Below are 18,462 nucleotides of genomic sequence, written 5' to 3'. Positions count from 1 at the left end.
TTCACATTTTAAAAAAGAATCATTTTAATATGCTAAAAAAAATAACTTTGGGGTTTTTTGTTTGTTTACTCCAGACTGTAGAAAACGTTGCCAGTTCGGTACTTGGAAAGCTTGTTTTTGTTAACTGGCCACACCTTGAAGAAGCCAGAGTTGTTGCTGTGTCAGATGGAGAAACCAAGTAAGAAAGATTTTATAAATCATTGAAAACAAAGCTTATGTAGTGCCTTTGGAATTTTTTTTTTTTTTTTTTAAGTATATATTCAACAGTAAATTGAGACCAGATAGATCAAAAGCTGCTTAGTGACAGAAGTTTTGTTTAGAATCATTTGGAGGTTTGTGTGTCAAAGCCTCTAGTATTTGCTCTATTTCTGCAGAAATTTAGGAGACAGATTCTTATTTTGAGGAGGGAAAAGAACATATGAAATCCACACAGAATAACATAAAGGAGAACATTTCCTTAGAACTTTGCTTATATATACACACACCTATATGCTTTATAAAAAGCGCACAGCGTGTCTGTTGTGGAGCAGATAGAAAAATCTCTGCTACGAGTTTTTCATATCTAGAGTAACTTCTAACTGCTATAAGTTCTGCTTACAGATGGTTATGTCTAAATTATTCCTATTTGGGTAAATCATACCTGTTAAAATATTCTCAAGGTTTTTTTTGGAAGAACCGCCTGGAACACAGAAGCTTTACATGGGAAATGCAGTGCCGCCAACTAAAGTGGCGTATGTGGGAGATAAGGAACAAAATGTATGGTTAAAAGAAGTTCAAGGAGTTTCAGAACAGTAAGTAACTTTGAAAGTCAAAGTGTAACTTTGAATTTTATGTCTTTACTATGTTTGGTTGCTGTATTATAGCCTTAATTAGCAGGCCAGAGTTTCTACCTTTATGATTATAAAGGCTAAGGAGTCCACAGGAACAAAAGAACATAAAAATGAAAACATCTATCTCACAATGTGTGGTGTTAATCACCTGGTATTTAAAATGAAATGATGTTATGAAAGAGTTTTCAAATGAACTCAGTCAATTTTCTTATGCCAGACTTAGTAATTGTCAGTTGTACGTAATGTATGAGTTAAGTTATAATGTGAGTTATACAATACCAAAGCACAACTTTTAATAGCTTAGTGTTGTTATATTTTATTACAGTTCACACTTGCAGAGTGTGGATGCCTACTGGAACTCACCTCAGTTAGAGTACCTTGATGTATTGATGTGTCATCATTTGATGTGTCAATTGAATTAAATGCCTTAAATGTCTTTAGTGCTTCCCACTGTAAAGCTAAAATACATTTAAATTAAAAGAGGCAAGCAATCTATTAATGCTCTTAAAGAGATTCTGGTGTGTTTTAATAAATAAATTTGACCTTGATTTTTATATTATAATAAAACTAAGTGTTCTATTTTGTGCACAGTTACCAGAGAAGAAAAGGAATAATTATTCATGAAACATCAGTAGTTGTTTATGCTCAGTTACTCACTGGTAATAGATATCAACTGAAGCAAAATGGTGAAGTTTATTTGGAGAAACAGTGGTCAAAGCAAGCTCTTCCTTTTGTTTACCAAACTGTTGTCAAGGTAAATATACAACTTCAATATCTTCTTGTATATAGCCCCTTCTTCCATTAAGAGACAAAAGAACCAATGCTCCTTTAAAGCAAATGAAACAAAAATTAATAAGCATCTTAAATTTGTGTTATTTTTTATAACAAAAACATGAAATGCTTTTTTAAACTATTTAAAAAGGAATTTTGTGCAGTGAACTTTTTGTCACGAACTTGGGACCCTATTGCATAGTTCAAAAATCGTGCTGAAAGAAAAGCTCCTATTTTTTTCTTTAATAGTTTTTTGAATTGGTTCTATTTTACCAGATAGCATAGTTGCTTTTGTAACTTCATTTATAATATAGCCTTAATTTCACTGCCTTTAGAGATTCATTTCAGATTTGAAGATAATACTTTTTAAAGCTTTTAAAGTAAGTACTTACTTATGCGAGCTTGTTAATGATTCTACTGGAACTGAACAATCTTTAACTTTTAACAGTATGAATTTTGTGTTTTTTCGTATAGGATATTAAAGCCTTTGACTCTCGTTTTTCAAACATCAAAACTTTGGATGACTTGTTTCCACCTGGGAGTACTGCCTTTATGCTGGGATCTCCTTACTATGGCTGCATGGGAGAAGTTAGTTACTAGATTTTTTCATTTTTATTTAATTTCCTTTTCTTTTTTTCTACTTTAGATTTTTCAAGTCTAAAACGGTCAAAGGTACTATATAGTAGTATACTATAGTGTATATGTATATAGTAGTATACTTTACATTTTGATAGCTTTTTTGGTGATTTAGCCAGTGTAGGGATTCTCTTTTCCCTAGCTCTGTTTGTGAAATAACAGGATAAAGATTATATAGTTTTAATGCAGAATTGTGTTTAGTAATTGTTTGGGATTATTTTCAATAAGTAGAGATCCTCTTTGGTACAAATTTCAGTCAGTGATTCCTTTAATGCTCTTTAGCTGGATCTCTAATGAAGCAGTGTATGTCAAAGAAGGCAGTGAATGCCAAGCATCTTTGTGCATACTGCACCTATTTATTTATTTATTTTTAAAGAACTATTTAATGGGTTTTGTTACTCCTCAAGGTTCAAGATTCACATGATGTGATCTCGGAAGGTAGAATTCGTGTGGTTTTCAACATTCCATGTGAACCCCAGCTTGATCCCTTAATTCAGAACCAGCATGTAAGTGCTTCTAGTTTTGTAGTGTAAGCTTAAACGTACTCTGCAAGTCTTAAAGGGATGCTTCAATATTTTTTGTTTGCCCTTTGTGTGAAAATCCTTATCCTTATCCCTTGGGAATAGCCGATATTTTTTGTTTATCTGTTTTTTAAAGAAATATTCTGTGAAATACAATCCTGCGTATATTTTGGCCAGTCGTCTTGGAGTAAGCGGATATCTTGTCTCCAGATTTACAGGGAGTATCTTTATTGGAAGAGGATCAAAGAAAAAGTAAGTTTTTATCCAAGTATATTTGAGTATTTTGATTGTAGAGAAGCTTGAAAATTCTAATACTACTCTGCAGAAGTTCTGTCATGTCTAAACATGCTGTTTTTCTGTACAGCAATGTATAACTGCGATCTCTAATTTAAAACTTTCTTTAGAGTGTATTTGTTGTAAACAAAATTCCTGTGCAGTGTGTTTCCCTGCTACCATATACGTATTCATCTTGTTAATTGTTGGTTACTGGAGTGTTGCCATATTGACTTTAACATTCTAGAAGGGTAAAAAAAAAATGCCTTTCCTAGTTATCTGTTTGCATAATTCAAGCAGGAGTTTGACTTGACAAACATTTTGGTTCAGTTATGTCTAAAATTTATTCTGATTTCATTTAAGTTCATACCTCTAACTAATGGTTAATGTTTGAGTAATCTTAAACTATTTTTCACTGAAAAAATAGGATTTAAAGATAAAAGAACACAGACATGATTTATGCTTCAGACTGGAGTTTCAAACAGCATCTGTGAACGCTGCCTCGTGCCTGCCATCTGGAAGCTGGGCAAGAATTGTGTTCTCATCATCAAAGCTAAAATTTCCCTATAACTCTGAAAAACCATCATCGAGTTACAGAGCTAGAGAGAGGGCAATGGGAACAGCATTAGAAAAGCTATGTGACAGGTTATGCACAGATGGTTAAAATCCCTTTGTCCTGGTAAACTTGCTTTATTGTTTTTACATGCTGCTCAAAGGTGCAGAAGAGCCCAAAGCAGCATGTTTCAGCAGCTGAGATATGCCAGCCAGTTGCTGAAAACTGGCTCATGCTAATTCTTGTCCTCTCTGAATACTTGTGGAGTCACCACAGAAGAGAACAGGAATCCCAAAATATGTGGAAGCCCCTTCCATAGAGATGGGCTGTTCCTCAGGCACATAAGAAAAATGTCCGTTCTGCACACAGCTCTGTCAGGACATATAAGAGAGAAAAACTAACACAAATTCTGTAATGCGTCTGTATCTGTGTTTCTGCAGAATCTCCCAAAAAGGAGTTGATAGTAGGTGAAATCAGGCTCCTGTGGTTTCTATTACAGCTAACAAAGAAGGAATTGTTGAAGGTTCATGATTCCAAGTATTTTTATAACAATCTTTCCTACCTCAGGCAAAAAGTGGAGGAAATGGTGACTTTTTTTATTAATGTTATAAAGAAAATAATCTCTACGTAGATCATTGGACTAAAATACTTTTTCAGTTGAGCATTTATTTAGATTAAAACTCTTTCTTAGAATTCTCCTCAGTGGAAGTTCTCTGCAACAACCAGTCGGTGGAAGGAGACACCAAAACGCTATATTCAGAATTTTGCTAACCATTTGGGAAAATTAGTTTTGATCTGATGCAGATCGAACCGTGTAGGGTAAAGAAACGTATACATACCTTGTCCTCCTGAGAATGAAAATGGAATTGAGGTCTAATTGTACTTATAATTAAGGAATAAAAACTGCATGTGTATTTTTTTAACAGTTAAGATTAAACTACTTCAGCATATGAGGGAAATCCTTATTTCTCTGAGTGTCAGAACTGATTTCATAGAACAACTCGCTAAAGTAGTGTTTGATACACAAGCGTTTTCTTCTGACTTAATGTGTACATGTGTTCCACTAATGTTGAGGGGTAAGCTGCTTCATCATAGTAAATGGCAGGTAAATCTTGGTTGGTTAGATCTCCTTTAAGGAAGGGAAAATATTCCCTACTCTCATTTACAGCAGGGTAAGATAGTCATAGTACAGCAGTATCTTACCCTGCTGTGGTAGGACAGTGGATGTCCTCTAACTTTATAGCTGTTGTGTGCTAGTAAGTAAAGAGTTCAAATGAATTTTTATATATTTTGTGTCTAAGATGTGTGTGTGTGCATGCACGCATGCATAGGTATGTGTGTATGTTTTTGCAAGTTAATGAATATTTTTTATTTCTAGTCCTCATGGAGATCACAAAGCAAATGTGGGGCTGAACCTGAAATTTAATAAGAAAAACGAAGAAGTTCCTGGCTATACTAAGAAAGTTGGAAATGAATGGATGTACTCTTCTGCAGTAGAGCAACTACTTGCTGAATATTTAGAAAGGTTAAGTATTGAATATGGACTTCATCTAGACTATGCAATCTCATATCAGTTGCAGGATTTTGTCCTTCTGAACACAGATGTTGTAAGAACTTGTGAGGATTTTTTGGCAGTTGCTTGATCGAATTTCTTTCCTTCAGTGTCCTCTCTTCCCAAGACTGGACATATTACTTCTCAGCAATTATTTCTCAGTTTTTCAGTTCTGGTGAAGCATACTTGGGATAGAATGATTTTGTCAGCAGCTTACATTGACAAGTGAACAATTAGACGTGAATTTTAGTAAAAAAAAATATATATATTTATATCTGTTTATATATCTGTTTACATCTGTTTATATTTTAGAGCCCATCATAATTTGTTTTGGTCAGGTGCTGAAGTGCTTCTGGGCCATAGGTGAAATGAAATCTGTGTTCTGCTTATTCAATCCTTAGGGTGCCTGAGCTCTTCAATTATATATCCAAGAATAGCCAAGAAGACATATTCTATGAAGATGACATTTGGCCTGGCGAGGATGAGAATGGGTAATGCTGAAACTGGGGGTGACCATTTGGTGGCTGCTGATGAAACCTTTCTGTTCCTTCATATTGTTCAGTGATCACTGATAAAATTATGAACATGTGTGTGTGTTGGGGTATCAAAACTCCTGTCTCAAGCAAATGATAAATTTAATTTTCAGTGTCTACTTTTACATTTTGGTTTTAAAATACTCTTCAATATTACATAGGTGTAAAGTAATCAGAAAGTCACTAGAAGATCATTTTTGAAAAATAAGCAGTAGCTATATTAGAAGTTTAAAGTGATTTTCAATATAAAAGATAATGCACTCAGTGCTCATTATGCATTCAGCCAGTTCTATGCAGTTAGTTACTCTGTTTTCACATTAGTTCACATAGTTGACCAACTGTGTACGTACTTAGTCAGTTGGTATTTACATTTGGAAGCAGAAAGCAGAAGGATATTTCAGAAAAGAAGACAAAGAGCAAGCTTAGTTTCAGATACAGTGTATTAATCATCAAAAAGGTTTCATTGCTAGCTAGCTCAAGCTGCTGATAGGTCCAGGTTGGTAAATCTGCATAGTCCTGCACTGTGCAGGACTTCACCAGGTGGGCATATCATCATAGGACTTTTCTAAGAATCTCAAGATTATGCTCCATTTTACCCTGCACACCCTCAAGTTTGTTCTTGTGTGTTGTGAGAGACACTTGGTCACAGAACCTTTGATCACAGCCAGACGTGGTTAGTTTTTTGGATACAAAATTAATTTCTTTGCAAATTATTTGGAGATCGTAAAGCCTGCATTTGTAGTCTGCAAAGCCTTTAGTAAAAAAACCTTCAGTAGGCTTTTCAGATTATTTTTACAGACTTTTTTTTCTTTCCCAGAAGATACACTTATGAGGCAGTGTTGAATGATGCACTTGTGGACTTTTTACTTCACAAATGTATATGAGCATTGTGCCTATGTTGTAGTACATATCTGAAAAATCAGGTAACAGTAATGTGCTTAGTCAGTGTAAGTGATTTTAATAAACAGCCTTTCTACTTAGGGCTGAGAAAGTTCAAGAAATTGTTGCCTGGCTAAAGGCACATCCTGTGTCTGCTTTGTCTCGCTCATCTTGTGACTTGCAAATTTTGGATGCAGCCATCGTTGAGAAAATTGAAGAAGAAATAGAGAAATGCAAGGTATGCAGCTTGATACCATTGTGAACAATCATGAACTGAAACACAGCTGTTTGTATTTTTTTCAAGTTTTTGAATTAGAATAAGATTATGAAAGATAATTTATTCCTCCAGGGAAAAATAATACAGACTAATTAAGGACTGAATTCTTAGTATAGATTGTCACAGGAATTCAGAGGAGTGCATTAATAATATTTCTGTTTGGGCACTTCCTTTTTGACGTGATTGAATAGCTGTAGGCTGTACTGTGAACTCCTCTGCCTTTTGGTGATTTCAGAAAGGAAAAGATAACAAATTTTGAACAACTCAAGTGCTTTTTCCAAGTGCTGTCTGAACTTTTCTCCCATTGTAGTTGTCTTTGATATGAGGAAAAGTGGGTAGTAGCTTTCTCAGGGAAAGTTATTACAGGAAAAATTGAGGGACAAAGCTACATGAAATAGTGGGTTGCTTTTTTTTTGAAATTGTTGAAAGGACACGAAGGTGTGAATTGATGTGAATTATGGAATTGGTCAAACAATGAAAACTCTGCAGTAGAAAGTCAGTCGTGTTTTTAACAATTGGATCTAGTTATCTTAAATGTTTCATGAAAGCTGTATGTCTTCAAACAAAAGAATGTCTTCGCTGTGTCTTCAAATGTTTTGTTAAACCTGAAACCCAGATTTAATGACTTTCTTCTTTTTCTTTAGCAGAGGAAGAGCAACAAGAAGGTGCGAGTAACTGTGAAACCTCACTTGCTATATCGAGTAAGTGACATCAAAAGGTTTTAGTTGAAAATGAAAATGTCCACATAATGTTTATTTTACTTAAGTGTAATTTGATCAACATTCAAAAAACAGAATTGTACAGTATTAATTGAAAAAAAAAATTACTATGAGTCCTAGAAAATCATTTTGAAAGGGAAAGATCTCTCTCTCTCTAGAGAAAAAATGAACTACAGACTCCTTCATGTATGGAAGGAGTCAGCAGACTCCTTCATGCAGGCTTCTATGGTATTATAAGCAATGCTAACATAGACTTTTGGTTATTACAGCCTTTAGAGCAGCAGAATGGAGTTGTTCCTGATCGAGATGCAGAGCACAGGCTGTTTGATCGTGTTGTCAATGTGAGAGAGAACTTTTCTGTTCCTGTTGGTCTTCGAGGCACCATTATAGGAATTAAAGGAGGTAATATTTTCCTTATGGTTAGAGTGTTATAGCTATACTATAGCTAAGCTGTTGTGAAAACAGGCTGCAGAATAGTGTTTTGTATAATGGTAGTGGAAAAATTCTCAACTAAGAAGCATATGCAGTTTGGAGTCACTAGTGCCATATTTTCTGTTGTGAATTAAATTTTCAGGTCATCTCTTGTAATTTCATTTGTTAGGCCATTGTACTTTGAATACAAAATTGCTTACCCTTTGTTCGTTCTTAATGTGATAAAGTCAGGTAGATCAGTGAAAAGGAATAAGGACTGAAAAGCGAAAAGTAAATGAAGTAGGATATAGACAAAAAGAAATTGAGGAAGAAAATGGAACCAAGTATTTGTCCGATTGCTTGCACTGAATATAAAATTCAATGTGATTTGTATGTCAAATTGTTTTATTTGGATTTTGAATTTTACCTCATGGAATTCTATATCTGTTACACGACTTGTATTTATATCTCGTTTGACTCCAAAATTGTCCACAAGTCTCTCTCCAGGTAAACAAGAGGATTCACCAAAGCAAATGTTACCTAAAAATTTGAGACCTAGTGATAAAATTGTCTATGTAGCCTAGCATTTTGGCTTTTATTTTCTCATTTAGTACGTATCCAACATAATCTTGAATAAACTGGATTCGAGGTTTTTTAAAGCTATATTCTTTACAATTATTGTATATTGTAACAATTTCAGAGAAAATTAGACACTTATGTGAGCAATATTTAACCAAAAGGTATTGTTAAAGCTGTCAGTAAAGATGGCTTATATCTTCTTCCTGATGCTTTAATACCAATAAGGCAGCTATGACGTTTTTAAGACGCGTACTGCTTGTTCTAAGCTGCAGTTCTATGAACAAGTTGCTGTGCATGGTATGTTTCTCTTAAAGGGGTACTTAAGCAATAGCTGCCTTTTTTTTTTTTTTTTAAGAAGAATTATTAAATTGCTGTTAAGTTCTTCATTCAAGGAACAATACGTCTGTTGCTGATAATTTAGAGGCTTTGGTCTCTTATTGCATAAAGAATGCAGAATTTAAATTACTTAGCTAAAATAAGCACTGTCACATATGCTGAATAACACTTTATTTCATTTTCCATAGCCAGTAGAGAAACGGATGTACTCTTTGAAGTTTTGTTTGATGAAGAATTCCTTGGAGGTCTAACTATAAGGTTTGTGTATGGAATTTCATAGTAATTTCATGCCATTGGCGAAACATTCATGCCATATATTTATGAATATTTTTACTTCTTTTTAAGCTTTTGCTTCTGAAAGTACTTACTTGTTTTTTATATTTTGAGATTCTCTGTGGGTAGGGATTATTTTTATGAAGCATGGTATATTTTAGAAATGTTCTTTAGACTTTTTTGCCTGTTTAGAAGCTATTACCTTTCAGAAAGCAGACGTGAGTTGACAGACTAAAGCTCTAGTTCCAAATGTATTTATAAACATATAAGTATGAAACAAATTACTGTTAGTATGTTTTTAACACATAGATTTAAAAAAAATTGTTTTTCTGAAATAATGACTCAAAGATATCTGTAATTGATGTTTAATTTAAGGTTTAATCATTTGTTCAGGAGGTGGAGACATAGCTAATGCATCTGTCTTAAAGTGTGGTAACTCTTACATATCTATATAAGCAGCTATTACCAGTGGCTTTCATTTTACTGTTGGTTTTAGATCAATTGCATTTTTATATGACAGAAGTTATGAGGAAAAAAAAAAGGTCTGTTCCATGAGGTTAGCAATCATAACAATCCTCTTCCTTGCAAAAGAGGATTTGTTCCTGAACACAAATCATCTAGAGTAATCTGAGATTCAGAATCATTGGGGCAGATATGCAACTGACTAAATGTGGCTTAATTTGAATTTATAATTCTGCCACCAGCTTGAATTTTCACCTCAGCAAAAGAGAAATATGTCCTAAGTGTTTCACAGAAGTATTTACATACAGGGCTATGCCGTAAAAATTGCCTCACCATTAAAATCACTTTGAGCTGAGCACTGAAAAGCACCATGTGAGTTAAAAAAAGTAGTAGTAATTGTTGGTTGCAATGTTTTGAAAGTCAGAGGTAGAAGTGAAGCTCAGTGTGACCTACATTGTGTGTAATGGTACTGGATTTCAATACGGGGTGCAGTTTTCAGACTGTGCTAATCAAACTTGAATCATTACATTTTGGCATACAGGCAACACTGTTGTTAAATCTGATATATTGGAATGTCTACAGTTAAATGAATTAAAGTAGTGATTTAATATGCCTTTTTTTTTTAGGTGCTCACCTGCCAGAGGTTATCGTCTGCCATCAAGTGCCTTAATTAATCTATCTCATGGTAATCGGTCAGAAATGGGAAATCAAAAACTGACTGCCATAGTTAAACCCCAGCCGGCTGTGAATAACTACACTGCATATGGATCTGATCTATCATCCGTAAGCTCCCAAAAAGGGCACCTGGGAGGTCTCAACCATTCTCCTCGTTCCCTTTTTATTCCTACTCAAGTGAGCATTTTCTGTTTTCTTTATGCATAACTCAGGGTCTGTGGGAAAATATGATGGTGGTTGTTCTCCTCGTTGGTACTTACAATTTCATTTATAAGTTGATAATTTAGCATTTAGGGAAACTTTTATTTCAGAAATATCACTTTATGCAATAGTAAAAGTGACCAGAAGGTCGTTATTGAACTCAGCTGTTCTGTTTTGCTGAGTGGATCCATCTGGGGTTGCAGGAGGCAAATGGTCCCTTCTATGAAGACACCTCAGTTGTTATGTTCATAATGCTCTATTCCTGGTAATGTCTTCTGTAAATCAAACTTGTACTCCTGCTTAGAAGGAGAAGACATGATTTTCTTGTCTGCTTGCTTCCTGGTAATGACTTGATTCTTTTGAAAATATAGGAAAGCAAGAAAAATGGCCAAGAGATGAATTTATTATTCTTTTTTTTCTTTTTTCTTTTTAGGAAAAAAAAAGCTTAATGAGTAATTTCACATGAGTGTTCTCAATGTTGAGAAGAATTGTTTTCTACTTTGTAAGCCTGTAGAATAAAAAGTATTTTTTCCAAAGAAAATTTAGGCAATGAAACACCATAGTGTTTGTTGAGTTCGTTGTTCCTAATTTTATTTTCTTTATTTTTTTTCTCTGTCCTCAACAATCTAGCAGCTGAGTGGAAGGCAGCATTACAGTCTCAGGGCTGAAAATCAGGGCAACACCGGTTCACTCCAGAAAGGATCATTTTTGAGTGGCAATCAGAAAAACAAAGTGAGTGCTTTAGTTCATTTAGTATTGGACCTGAATGCCTTAGTGCTTATTTTGGCACTCTCATTAGAGTGAGAGTCCTTTTCTCATGATTAACAGGTAATGCTGTTTTCATACATCAAATGTTTTTGTTCAAGTACAGACTGATACAGAACTTACACAAGTTTTTAAATGAATTCTTTCCAATGTCATATGATTTAGATAATAAGATTTCAAAACCACTATTGTTTACCGAGCTGAGCCTTGATCTATGGTCATGTACCTGTAAGTTTACTAAGCAGTTAAACCTGTCTGAGAAGTAATAAGCAATTGAATCTGCCTGCAAATTAAGGCATTAAGAGTATAATTTATGAATACTACCAATCTGAGAACATGCTTTCGAAAACATTTTGAGTCATCATCTTAGTTTAATTAACCTCAGTGATCTTTTTCATGTTGATAACTTCTAAAAATTGTAAGCAAACCTAACCAAACTTAAATCTCAAACTAAGCTGATTAGAATTTAAGAACGATTCTTAAGAAAAGCTGTACTATAAATATATTGTAGCCTATTTTCAGAAGTTAAATCCCTGCAAGTTCTGCTAGTGTCAGTATGAAAATTTCTGTCATCTGAGCATGTTATCAATTAAATGTCGAACTTGGACATTTAGATCTTATAAATATCTTTGTTTCATTGTTGTTTGTTTTTTGTTTATTTGTTTGCTAGCCACAGAGTAAGCAAGATGATGAATTCTGCAGCATATGGCAATCATTGCAGGGTTCTGGGAAGTCTCACCACATTCAGCAAAGTACGCATGAGAAGGTTAGTATAAAATCTTTAAACAGCTCCCTGAGACCAAAATCTCAGTGTACTTATTTTAATATATCAGCTTATCATACTGACCAACTTCTCAGTCAGTGTTGAAAATGAGTCGTTTTCAAGATATTGGTCCGCAGGGTGTGCATAGCTTTGTAAAGAAGTAATCATAAGGAGCTAATGTTGGAAGGATAGATGTGTAATATTCTGGTAAAGTTTAGATGTTTGAATCCTTTAGGGTGCAGTTCTACCTCAAGAAGTCAAGCTGGGAACTGGCAATCAGTTCTACAAGCCAGGCTTCAATGAGAGCAGCCTTAAAGGCCAGCAAAGAAAACAGGAGCCATATAAAAAATGTAAGTACTGTATCTAAAAACTTGAGGAGAGCTTGCTTGCTTATCCAACTTTTATTGAAATACCTATTAATTTTTTGTAGTTATTGACAGAAAATAATAACTGCAGTTGGATGAGAACTGCATTGCACACATTATTGTGAAACACCACTCTTGGTTTGTGTACTAGTTTGTTTCACACTTAATCCTGAACACTTTTAATCAAGTTGTTCATGATGTTGACTTTCTGCTCGCATAATTAAAAGTTTTTTTCTTTTGTTTTAACTTGCTTGCAGACAGGCATGTTTCTTAGAGCAAAATTAATTTAGAGGTATACAATTGCATACATTTGACGTGTATATTTTATCCTGCAAAAAAAGTGTTCATTTGATTGAAATTCTGCTATGTGCACTTTTATGGATTTGTTAATATTTTGAGGTTTAATGAAACTCAGTATTTAAGATCATTACAAAAAATAAGCATACTTTTACATGATTTGTTTGTAGTTAAAGAAGATTCTAAAATTACAAGAAGTGAAAGTCAGCCTCATAATAAAATATCAAATAAACAGGTAACTTATTCTTCTATATGGAGTAAATATATTCTGGTTTTTGTTTCCCGTGTTTTGTTTTTTTTTGTATTTTTTTCATTTTCCTCTGAGCTAATTAATACTTTTACTGCTTTATCTTTACTGGGCATCTTAGTTCATTCTTTTCCTAGATAAATTTTAAGCTGTTGTTGTTGTTGTTATTATTATTATTATTATTATACCTAAGTGAGAGTAAGCACAACATACATATAAGGATGATACTGAATAATAACAAGAATCTCCAGAAGTTTTTTATTCCTGTCCTATCCTTTTCCTATTCTTTTTAAACATTAAAAGCTATAGAAAGAAAATGGCAACAGTAGATTTTTCAGTAAGCTGAGCTCATTTAAGGATGTTAGCTTGTGAAAGCTCTCTTCAGATACATTTCTAATACGCTTGCCTTATATCTAGCAGCGGAGGAGTAGAATTCAAAAGTAAATGCTGCAGTTTGTTTCAGAATTTTGCAGGACATAAGTATAATGTCAAACTTTTGAAGAGAAATGAAAGTCCCAGTGTGCCTGTAATGCAGAAGACTTCAGTTGACGGTCCATGTACAGCTAGAAAGGTAGGATCCAGATAGTTCATTCTCTTGTGCTCTTTGAATAATTTCAGTTTATGAGCTATTTTTTCCCTGTTATTCCTGTTGATGTGTACATGATGTCTGTGTACATTGATGTTTATAGCAGATACAAGACAAATCTGAATAGCCTTGATCATTTTAAAATCAGTTCTTTGTTGGTCACTGCTTATATTTTTATATGCAAAAATTTATGTAGCTCTGGATATCTGTTTATGCTCAGACAAGGCTGAATCAGAATAAAATTAAGCTAAAATACTTTTCCTTTTGCATCTTCCTATAATTTTCTTTTAACAAGGACAATGAGCTTGAAAGCCTTCTAGCTTCTTTGAAAATTCCCAAAGAAAATGAAGTGCAGAATAACACCAAGGAAGCAAGAGCTACGAACGAAGAACATCTGTCACCACAGTCATTTGCTATGGTGTGTATACTGCAGGAATCGTTGCATAATAATTTAGCATCTTGTGTCTTAGCATCCAAGCTACTATTTAAAGGAACTCATTCAAACCTCTTCCTGCCTTCTTAAACACATATGTGAGTTTATAGTCAGCTCTTCTGGGGAAAAAAAAAATACTTTATGATAAGACGCTGTTTTCTGTGCTTTCATAACATAGAACTGATGGAAAATAACATTTCAATATTACCATTTATGACATTAACAGAGTTAACTAGATAATGCTTCTGAACACCATCGTTTTTCTAAATGGTTTATTTTTCTTTTACAGAAAGGAACACAGATGCTCAAAGAAATCTTGAAGATAGACAGTCCTGACCTGGAAACCAAGAATGAAGTGAAATCCCAAGTTAATGATGTTCCCACTCCCCTCAGTAGACAGGATTCCCATGGAGCTGCCTTGCAATATAGACAAACAAAAAAAATGGGTATGTTTAGGTATCACCTGGTAGTTCAGAGCTTCATCTTATAATGACAGTTCAGTACAGACTTAACTTGCTGAATTGCACTTACTTTCAGAATGAAATAAAAACTCTTTTTCAAGTTGGCTTCTTTATTCAGAACTGAAAATTTACAGTATAATCTTCTATTTTGTGTTCAAGACAGTTGTGAAGATACAAAAAAAAAAATCAAATATACTTTATTTTCTACTAGTAACAAAGTTGCTGCCTTTTTGTAGAAGGAAAAAATTGTGATGCAACTTTCTTTTGCTTTTGCTAGCTGCTTATATGAACAAGCCTCATAACATTGGAGGCCCTCAGAATGCATCAGCACTGGAAACTGGAGGTCACCCTTTTATTGGTCCACAGCCTACACTGTCAACTCCTGTTTCTGAGCTTTTTCATATTTGTTCTCTACTTGGAATGTCACAACCTGATTTCTCTTTCCTGAAAACACCACAGGTAAAGCTTATTTTTCATAGACATTAAAATTTTCAACTTCATTTCTGCTACACTATAATAAAGATTTTTAACTGGTCACTGAAATCCTTTTAAAGCCAAGATCATAACTCCTTTTGTTTATTTCTAAAGTAGTATTGATTAAACATAGTAACATTGATTAAGCAAACACTCTTCACTCAATTTCCAGTTCACTTTTTGTATAGTATAATTCCTCAAACAATCTTATCTCATTTTCCTAGACCATGACAGTTTGTCACATAAAGTTATCCAATGGTTTGTTGGTTCATGGACCACAGTGTCATTCTGAAACTGAAGCCAAGGAAAAAGCTGCACTTTTTGCTTTACAGAGATTGGTGAGAACAGCTAAGAATTTTTAGAAATTTTTGTCTCTCTTTATTGCATTCTGTCTGTTTGTAATCCACCATTTTCCTCTTCAAAGAGCTCTATAGGAGTGAACTTTCCATTGTCTCCACCTCCACCAGTGTTTCCAAACTATCAACCTCTGGGTGTTCCTGTACCACCTGGATCTATTCCTCCAGTCTTTACACAGCCCCCTGGTAAGTATTTGATTAATACATATTTAAAGTATTTTCATAATCACCTGTAATTGTAGCAGCTGTTTATATGAAAAATGAGTGCCTTCCAGAAAAATGTATTTTTTGGACTTCCTGCATATAGTTATACCTCTGAACTTTGAAAATGGTTTGTTAACTTCTTCTCAGGAATGTGCAAATGAATTTAAATTAAGATTTAAAAAATGAAAGTTGCATGTTTTCTAATTCTTGTTCCTTTCTTCTTTTCTTCAGGAATATATCTGTCCATTCAGTGTTAGTTGGTTTTCTCCTTCAAAGCCAAAGTAATCAGTCAGTTGCTAGTCTAGCATTCATGAAAATATCTTCCTTGAGTATCTGTTTTTTGTCTGAATAATTTTTATCCGTCTATTAGTTATTTATTTAGAATTAGATTAGAATTGTTTTAAAAAAAAATTGTTAAAAATTGTTAAATCGCAGTGATATCTTGATTTCATCTGTTTAGTATTGTACTAAATTATTAGCCGTACATCCACAGCTAATAATGATTCAGCACCACTGTTGAATCTTAGTAACCTACTCAGCAGCTGCTCCATCCTTTCTACCCTGAGTTTCTGTGCTGTTGACTGATGCAGAAGGGTAGCCTGAACTTCCCTTCTACTAATGGGAGTTTACTCAGAGAGGAATGTGGCAATCCTGACTAGCTTGTGTGTGCTTGGAAATGCAAATGCAGTGACCCAGTGCTCTCAACCATGACATCATCTAAATGCGGTTCTCTAAAAACAGAACTGTCATCTACTTAAACATCTACGAATAATATTAGGTCTTACTGGAAAGAGAAACAGTGTGCTTTTGGTTTGGGTGAGATGCTATACTGTTTTTGAAGAAAGAGAGCTAAAAGTTGTTTATTTTTACAGCAAATATAATGCCTCCATCATCTCACATGTTTGGTCCAATGTCCTGGGGAGCTCCAGTGCCTATTCATGGCAAACATTATTATCCTGGTGCCTATCCAGGAAATATGCCTCTTGCAGGAACTATACCAGTTGGTACTCACAACCAGTTTATACCTCTACAGGTAAGTTTGGCAGGTTAGTCTTAAGACTTCTATTTTTGTAAAAAAGGTATATACGTGATGAATGCAGAGAGACCCCTGAGAAACATTAGTGCTAAAAGATGATTTTTTTAAAGTGATATGCATGTTTTTAACTTTGGAATATTTGCAGGGTTTTTCTTTTTTTGAGTATGCCTTCTGTTAAATAATATTTATTTAATTTAAAGGTAACTAAAAAAAGGGCTGCTAGCAAGAAAAACTTTGAGTTCAAGGAGTTTCAGAGTTCCCCTCAAGCTGCACCACTAAGGAATGAACAGCCAGTGTCTTCTGACCACATTCAGCAAGATAGTTCTTCAGCTCCTTTAAAATCTACTCAAGCTGCTCAATCCACTGTTTCATTTCAAGACAATGTGAATACTCCAAGCGTTCCTCATAACAAATCAACACCAAACACTTCCAGCAAGCGAAAGCCAAGAAAGCTGGCTGTCAATTTTGGCGCACCAAAATCTTCAGACTAAATATGGTAGCTAGGTGGATTTTATCTTTAACTCTTCCCCCAATGTTTTGTTACATCATTTAAAAAAATCAGAAAGCTCTATTAAATTAAACAGCCTTTTAAGGATAAAATAGAATGAAATACATTTTATTTGCTATGCTTTCCAGGTTGTTATGAAAACTATAGAAATGATGTTAAAACTAATTATTTTGATTAAATTAATAAAAGCCAGGAAAATGCTGAGTTAAGGTTACCATGCCATCCATTGTGCCTAGGTTTCTGAACAGTGGCTTACAAACTCTACTGGGTGAGCAGCAATAACAGTGGCAACCCTAATTCAGAATTGCCTTGCTTTTTGGGTGGGATATGGAGCAGTAATAAGTTGGGCATCAAACATCGCTTAGTATGATATTTTGTATTCTAGCTTATTTTTAAATAGAAGATTGAAATAAAAATAAAAATAACTTAAATGCAGTTTTCTTATCGGCTCTCCAGGTCTTTTTGATCTGAATCGGTATGAATAGAACCTAACTACAGTGGAACTGCCAAATTTCTTATAACTGTGAACTGTAAGTTTTATACCAAAGGCCAACAACTGTACAAATTTCAGAATTTAGATAATAGTCTCTGGAATTAGAGTGGCAAAAGTGGTTGCTGATGCAGAACCAGTTCCAGGAGATAAATTTGTAGAATGTATAGAATTGAAGAAAAAAAAGTGCATCTACAAATTAGAGTCCTCTCTGATAAAGTATATTAAATTTTTGAACTAGCAGTTTTATTGATTTCATTGTTTTGGTAAATTAAGCCAGATAGCTACTACAAATCTACATGCCCCCCTAAAATGCCAGTAATGTCCTGAAGTTTTTTTAATTACAAAAATGAGCAGAGTATAAAGATGTCCGTTTGTATAGTTTGACTGTCAAAATTATGCTTGTTCAGATTCCGTTTTTCCCTCCAACAGTCTGTGCCCTGAAACTTTCTCTATAGTACATTGTTTTGTTGGTAGGTGACTTAATATTTAGTTTTGTGGCAGAAGTTCTGTGTAGCAAAACCAACATTAAATGGTCATAAATTATTAGCATTAGTTCCGTAATGATATCCAGGCAAAAATTTGACTTGCATTTCTGGAGGGAGCTGTGTTTTAGGAAGTAACACCATTCTGTTCATGCTTCAAAAAAAAAAGGTCCCTTTGCTGTTTTAACTCATATATACAGTTCTCATTCACATTAATAGGAATTCTTCATTTTAAGATTTTTTTAATTTGAAGCTTTAGTTGTTATTGTTTTACTGGCATTCATTGGATCTTTTTTCATTTTCTTCTTTGCTCTGATCTGTTCCAGGAAAAAAAAAATTCTCTAAGCTTAGAAAGCTTAGTAATAAAGCACAATTTCTTCTTCAGTGATCTGCTTTGTTGCCTTCAAACAGGTTTCCTGGTGGACCTGCAAATCTGTATACTTAAATTTCCCCATTTAGTTCTTTGCCTTGATTCCTTGATTTTGGCAGGGCTCACATTATTATTTGATGA

General features: G+C 34.2%; 1 protein-coding gene across 1 annotated transcript in view; it reads left to right on the top strand.

The window, feature by feature from the left end:
* XRN1 (5'-3' exoribonuclease 1) overlaps nucleotides 1-18,368 on the top strand; it is a 33,369-nt gene extending 15,001 nt beyond the window's left edge. Inside the window, exons 19-43 of the mRNA XM_026040082.1 lie at nucleotides 75-178; nucleotides 660-791; nucleotides 1,422-1,584; nucleotides 2,076-2,189; nucleotides 2,645-2,743; nucleotides 2,895-3,010; nucleotides 4,963-5,109; nucleotides 5,538-5,627; nucleotides 6,651-6,786; nucleotides 7,470-7,526; nucleotides 7,814-7,946; nucleotides 9,059-9,128; nucleotides 10,232-10,457; nucleotides 11,112-11,213; nucleotides 11,917-12,012; nucleotides 12,245-12,359; nucleotides 12,842-12,906; nucleotides 13,382-13,489; nucleotides 13,800-13,922; nucleotides 14,227-14,383; nucleotides 14,676-14,857; nucleotides 15,097-15,210; nucleotides 15,297-15,414; nucleotides 16,305-16,465; nucleotides 16,669-18,368. Of these exons, the coding sequence (XP_025895867.1) occupies nucleotides 75-178; nucleotides 660-791; nucleotides 1,422-1,584; nucleotides 2,076-2,189; nucleotides 2,645-2,743; nucleotides 2,895-3,010; nucleotides 4,963-5,109; nucleotides 5,538-5,627; nucleotides 6,651-6,786; nucleotides 7,470-7,526; nucleotides 7,814-7,946; nucleotides 9,059-9,128; nucleotides 10,232-10,457; nucleotides 11,112-11,213; nucleotides 11,917-12,012; nucleotides 12,245-12,359; nucleotides 12,842-12,906; nucleotides 13,382-13,489; nucleotides 13,800-13,922; nucleotides 14,227-14,383; nucleotides 14,676-14,857; nucleotides 15,097-15,210; nucleotides 15,297-15,414; nucleotides 16,305-16,465; nucleotides 16,669-16,959 (3,219 nt within the window). The 3' untranslated portion in view covers nucleotides 16,960-18,368. The remainder of the gene's footprint in view (nucleotides 1-74; nucleotides 179-659; nucleotides 792-1,421; nucleotides 1,585-2,075; nucleotides 2,190-2,644; nucleotides 2,744-2,894; nucleotides 3,011-4,962; nucleotides 5,110-5,537; nucleotides 5,628-6,650; nucleotides 6,787-7,469; nucleotides 7,527-7,813; nucleotides 7,947-9,058; nucleotides 9,129-10,231; nucleotides 10,458-11,111; nucleotides 11,214-11,916; nucleotides 12,013-12,244; nucleotides 12,360-12,841; nucleotides 12,907-13,381; nucleotides 13,490-13,799; nucleotides 13,923-14,226; nucleotides 14,384-14,675; nucleotides 14,858-15,096; nucleotides 15,211-15,296; nucleotides 15,415-16,304; nucleotides 16,466-16,668) is intronic.
* The last annotated feature ends 94 nt before the right edge of the window (nucleotides 18,369-18,462 follow it).

Source organism: Nothoprocta perdicaria, unplaced genomic scaffold (genome assembly GCF_003342845.1).
Source record: "Nothoprocta perdicaria isolate Ctin4 unplaced genomic scaffold, notPer1 scaffold_25, whole genome shotgun sequence".
In the NCBI taxonomy this organism is placed as follows: Eukaryota; Metazoa; Chordata; class Aves; order Tinamiformes; family Tinamidae; genus Nothoprocta; species Nothoprocta perdicaria.
The sequence above is the reverse complement of the archived record's forward strand: the minus strand, read 5'-3'. Positions and strand labels throughout refer to the sequence as shown.